Source organism: Homarus americanus, unplaced genomic scaffold, assembly GCF_018991925.1.
Source record: "Homarus americanus isolate GMGI-L3 unplaced genomic scaffold, GMGI_Hamer_2.0 scaffold20182, whole genome shotgun sequence".
Lineage (NCBI taxonomy): Eukaryota > Metazoa > Arthropoda > Malacostraca > Decapoda > Nephropidae > Homarus > Homarus americanus.
The window spans coordinates 1-6,223 of NW_024737492.1; the positions used below are offsets into that span (position 1 = coordinate 1).

Sequence of the window (6,223 nt, forward strand, 5' to 3'; positions counted from 1 at the left end):
ATATTCAAGGCTATTAGTGGAAGATTACATATTTTACTTTATCCTCTTCACCGCTGATTAGTTTGTTAACCGCCTGGGCAATCGATCACGTGCACTGTTGGTAAGTACTGTTGGGTCAAGAATGTATTTGAACCTTCGCCAGTGTAGGTCAAGTCTGGTCTTGAATGAGCTCACACTTGGAGCTGATACAGCATTCTTTGGAAGATTGTTTCAAGAGTTCACAACTTCACAACAATCACTCTAAAAAAGTTTGGCCTCACAATTTTCTGAACTCGTGGTTTCTTTGACCTCAGGCTGTGACCTCTAGTGGGGAAGGTATCCACTAGTTCCAGGTATGAATACTCGACTGATGTGCTTAAAGAATTCTATTAAGTCAACCCTCGACCGTCTATCTATAGGATAAGCTAGGTTACTGCAGGCGTTTTAATCTCTCTGGGTACCTGAGGTGCCGTAGTGCAGGCATCGGTCTGGTGGCCCTATTTGGCCGTTCTCAATCAACTGACAGTCTCTAACATATCATGGGGACCAGAGAGGATACAGTTCTCCAGATAGGGAAGTATATCTCACTTCTGGAGAACGTTATGAGGCAAGTGAACGCCCGTCTTATAAGACCTATACCAGATTATTTGCTTGATTTAACTTCTTCTCACAGTGGTCCCAGAATTTCAGTTTGTCAGCATACACACCCAGGTTCTTTTTACATTTGTTCTCAGTTAATGGTATTTCCTCGTCACGTTGGGCCATGTGATACACCTCCTTATTATTGGTACGACCTAGGTGCGTCCTTTTACATTTTTCGTGACGATGAATCTTAACAGACATATTCGTCTACAACTATTGGCTGTGATAGATAGGTTCAGTAAAATTGTCATACGAGATCACATTATTTTGTTCACCATATATATATAGATAGTGCAGGTATACAAACAATGGTAAACAGATAGTAATTTCAACCCGGAATAGTCCAAGAAATGCGTTAAAAGCTTGTGTCTATTAAGGTCATTTTTTATTATTAGAATATGAAACATCTACTTGCTTTATTTGGGTGTTTAGGTGTTTCTCGTTCGGTTCTAGTTTGTTTACAACATTTACCTGTAATGTGACCCTCCTCTCAACCGAGGTCAGGTGTTGCAGCAGTCGCAAGTTTCATTAACCTTAAAGCCTAGCGTGTCACCCTGAATTAATATAATCAGTCCTCCTCCTCCTCCTCCTCCTCTCCCTGCGGTAAAAATTCAGCTTCCCTTTTTCCTCGTTTGCAAGATGAAGCTTTTCCTGCCCTGTAAACAATACTACTTACTTTGTCTGAATTATTTATATATTAGAAATTTATATATTAATAGTACATGTGGTATACTGCGTAACTTTAGTACAATTAATATATAAATAATATGTGTTAAAGGAATATCCTTCCTTCCTTAGGCTTTAGTAAGCCCCTTTATAATATTTATACTGTATATACTTGTGACACTTGCCAGATGCTTCTGGTGTTATTGTATAGGGGTACCTAGTGACAGCACTAGGATCCCACTTCCTCTATCAAGGAATAAACAGGATAACAGTTCAAAATACAGTGGATATACGAGAACATTTGTTATTTGCCACGCAGCATCTATACCCTAGAGCACCACCCAACCAATCCGCAGCGCTTCCTGGAGCACTGAGCAGCGTCCAGGGGGCAGCTACTAACCAATCACCGCCCGGCTAGCCAGCAGTCTCTCAGTTCACAGCCTTCCTCAGTGGCTACAACACACATACACACACAAATGTTCTGATTCTTCACGGGAAATACGAAACATTATACATTATGGCGAACAGATCTCGATTAATTGAAGGTAAGTTTGAGGATTTCTGAACTACAATATCATGACTGCACTTAATCGTCCTAAATGACTTCCTTAAGGAAGATATACAGTACACAATGTTAGTGAATGAAATAATGTTACTTTAGCAAACCTGTAAATATGTAAGACTGCGTTGATAATAATTAGTACCTCGAGGAGAAATTAACTAAACCACCTGTTCGTTGTGTTATACATGAGTAGGAGTATATAAGGTTCTGTATTATGCGTCATCTGTGTCGGTGGTGATTAACATCACGAAAAAATGACCCGGGTTCACGTTTTCCATCCCTTTCAAGATATTGAATGTCTGAGATATTCCTTTTCTCTTGTGTGAACAAACGTTAGTCCTAAGGCCATCAGTTTACTTGGATAATCAAGAATGTTTGTTCTTTCTGGAGGTAAAGTTTCCATGCCTGTATACAGTAATCCAGACGGGGACGTATTAGAGACTTATGAAGCTGAAGGAGCATTTTCTTATCTTTGTAATTCTTAAATCTCTTGTTGCACCGCCTTCAGTGACCAATCTATAACAACGCCAAGATATTTCTCATTATCAACAGTATCTAAGAAAGTGTTTATAACGGATCAGTTGTGATTAGGGTCGTTGTATCCTACCTACGCGCAGTCGTACATTTTGGAATGTTAAAAAGCATTTGCCAGTCTTGTGACCATTTGAACAGCTCGTACAGATCTTTTCTCGCTCTGTCTCCGATTAAACTTTTATATCTTTTAAGCAGAATCTATATGCCGTCTCTCTCCCCCAGGTTGCAACATGAGGTGGTGGTTCAGATGCCGCCTTTGGGTGTGGTGGGGAGGGATTGTGGTAGCGGTGGTGGTCCTTCTGGCGCTGGTGTGCACCGCCCTAACTCACACCTACACCAGTAAGTCCGCAATCCAACACTGCTAACAAATTTCACTCTTTAAATTAATATTTCTTGTTTTGTGTGTTTTGTGCCGGTGGAGTGTAAGTAGATTTTGTTAGTTCATCTTTCTTCGTTAACAGTTTAATCAACGGTGTAACGAAACATTACACTACCGCCAGGGATATTCGCCTTCTTTTAACCATATGTTAATATTTACTTACACAAGATTAAAGTTATTGATCTTGTCCTGATAAATCATTTCAGATTACTTGTTAAGATCATTAGAGGGACCCTTACCAGCAGACGACCCCGAGCTTCTCACTTACATCAGAGAAGAGGTAAGTGTGAGTGGTGAAGAGGATAAATAAGTAAATATAAATAGTGATGGATCGGATGTTAGATATCTGACATCCATGGATATACAGTACAGTGTTTGATATTCAGGAAGGTAAAGTCATCACCAGCTCGACAAAGGCTGATTAAATTGATCTCTGTGTGTGTGTGTGTGTGTGTGTGCTAAGCCTTTATGTTCAGTTATCTCTATTAATCACTCCCTGGTTCGTACAATACTCTATTAATATTACTCCCCATCCTTCCAGCTCCTTCAGCCGCCCTCCAGTGAGCCTTACGACCTCTTGGAGAAAAGGAACGTCGCTCAGATACTAGTGGAGGAGAGTGAAGTCTTCTATAACAAGTCCCTCAGAACTCTCTTCAAGGATAAGGTTAGTTGTTTTGAGTATTACAAGTGCCAGAGTTATAAAGCATCTTTCTCGTGGTCTTACTATTGGGTATTTCAATGGCCAGGGATGTTAACCCTTTCAGAACGATGGTTTATCCCTTTAAAGACGATTATTCAACCCATTGAAAACGATGAGGTAACTGTTTTGTCTTCAAGATCTTAAGCAACTTTTAGATTTAATTTCTTACAACAGACAACTTTTTAGACTCCTCTGCCATCCCTCAGAGTGATGGGTTCTTCGTGGAGGCGGGAGCGTTGGACGGAGAAACGATGTCCAACACACTATGGCTGGAGAGAGAGTTAGGCTGGACTGGGCTACTAGTGGAGGCTGACCGTACTGCTTACCTCTCGCTCATCACCAAACATAGACGAGCCTGGGCCGCCAACGTCTGCCTTGCCCCAACACCTTATCCCTCCAAGGTTAAAAATCTGATGTTGTTTTACGTGAAAGAAAATTGCTGAAATTAGTATCCCTTGTATTAAAGTTTGGTGTCTACTGTATAAAATCCCTTTTTTCACGTTTCATTTCAAATTTCAGTTCCCCATTCATCCACCCAATATAAAAGTGAGAGAGGATAGATAAATAGAACCAATAATAACATAATCTAACCACAACATTGGATCGAGTAATGAACTAATGTATCTTTCTTGCCACAGGAGATGTTCTACATATACCCTCACTACCCTGGTCCTTTGGCTCTCAGTCTAGGATTCAAGATGAGGTCCATGCATGGCCTCACCAAGTACAACGAGAAAGTCAGTGTCTATGATCTTACCTGGGGGTCCTGTGTGTGTGTGATCTTACCTGGGGGTCCTGTGTGTATCGATGATCTTACCTGGGGGTCCTGTGTGTGTCTATGATCTTACCTGGGGGTCCTGTGTATCTATGATCTTACCTGGGGGTCCTGTGTGTCTATGATCTTACCTGGGGTCCTGTGTGTGTCTATGATCTTACCTGGGGGTCCTGTGTGTGTCTATGATCTTACCTGGGGGTCCTGTGTGTGTCTATGATCTTACCTGGGGGTCCTGTGTGTCTATGATCTTACCTGGGGGTCCTGTGTGTGTCTATGATCTTACCTGGGGGTCCTGTGTGTCTATGATCTTACCTGGGGGTCCTGTGTGTCTATGATCTTACCTGGGTGGTCCTGGGTACTTGTGGTGAGTGGCTGGACAGCGCCCGGTAGTCTAACTTAACCTAACTTAACCTGGCCTAACCTAAACCAAACTTAACTAATCCCACCAATCACTTGTCTCTCTGTCTCACTTTACCTACATTACTATGAATCGCATTTACCTTATTGTCACCATGTAAATAAGGGAATGATTCTCACCTGAATATATTTGTTACTGGTGAGGTTAAGTATGGTCATTAACGTGCCGATTTGGCGTAAGTTACTCAGTGACCACAAACTAATCAACTTCAACCATTAATGATAATTGTTATGACAGGTAAAAGTAGGTAGAGTCGTAAAGAAAATAGTCATTTAGAATTATAAACAAACGAGGTTCTCAAACTCTTCCTTCACCAGGCCACAAGTAGCTCCTGGTTCACCAAGGTGCAGTGTATCCCTCTTGAGTCTATCCTGCTGAGTCTGGGAGTGACGAGGGTCGACCTGCTAGTACTCGACGTGGAAGGTGCCGAATTGGCCATTTTAGGACACTTCGACCTGCAGAAGTTTAACGTTCAGGCAAGTATTTAGTTACAGTTTTTACGCAAGTTGAATTCGTTGTTGTTATTGTTGTTGTTTTTGTTGTTAGTGTTGTAAACATTTTACTATCGTTTTAGAGGTTTATGAAAGGTGATAAAATGTTTTCTTTCCAGAGGCTTACTAATATTTAAGAATGTTTATATATTATGACAAAGGATTAAAGAACACAGATGTTACAGGTGTTGTGTATAGAGTGGAAGAAGAAACACGAAATAGACTCAGTGGTGCAGCAGTTTAAGAAGCGAGGCTACGTGGAGGCTGCTAGGCTTGACGAAGACATCATACTGGTCCAACATGGCTCACAGTACGAGGGGCGACTCAACACATCAACACACAGCTGAGAAATACCCCACTGAAGGGTCTCATCCAGTGAATATTATAACAGTACCAAATGTAATCTTTAGGTCTACGCTTGTGCACCACTGGCATATGTTCAGGTACACCCATCAGTAACTTCCTATAGTACGTAACAAAGAGGTACTTGGCTTGGGTACTCAAATTGTCATACGTTAAATTGACCTCATTTATGGTGCTGGACAGGTGAAGTTCGCTTTGTTTTGCTGTGTTACCTGTGTTTGCTGTGTTATTTCACCTGTAGATTAACCATCCAAGCTAAATCAAACCTTACTTAACCGAACCTAACCTAACCTAACCGAACCTAACCTAACCAAACCAAACCAATCAAAACTAACATAACCCAAACACCTTAAACTAACATAACTTATCCAAATCTAACTAAACCAAACCAACAAAACCTATCCTTAGAGGCTTAGATGATTAGGTCAGGGTAGATTGGGATGACTTGTTCAACTTGCTCGTTGATTTAAAGCAGTAGTTCCCAAACTTGTTCACATGACTTTTTACCAGACCCTCACCCCTCCTCCCTCCTCACCCCTCCTCCTCCCTCCCTCCCCCCACTAATCCCTTTTTGGCTGGTGGTCTCCATCTAGCCTCGTGTCCTCAGTCTATCATTCCCTCACAGACTCATCTCTTCTCCCCTTAAATACCAAATTATTTATTACATCTCTTGTTAATTAGTCTTCAGGTTAGTAAGTAGCTGTTTAGTTAATA

The 6,223-nt window shown here is 41.3% G+C and overlaps 1 protein-coding gene across 1 annotated transcript; it reads left to right on the plus strand.

Annotated features, from left to right (window-relative positions):
- Nucleotides 1-1,712: 1,712 nt before the first annotated feature.
- On the plus strand, nt 1,713-5,805 carry LOC121873455. Its single transcript, XM_042377040.1, has 8 exons — nt 1,713-1,832; nt 2,606-2,722; nt 2,969-3,042; nt 3,304-3,426; nt 3,669-3,863; nt 4,101-4,199; nt 4,973-5,131; nt 5,332-5,805. Exons 1-8 carry the CDS (start codon nt 1,805-1,807, stop codon nt 5,491-5,493), a joined length of 957 nt encoding a protein of 318 aa, XP_042232974.1. The 5' UTR covers nt 1,713-1,804; the 3' UTR covers nt 5,494-5,805.
- The last annotated feature ends 418 nt before the right edge of the window (nt 5,806-6,223 follow it).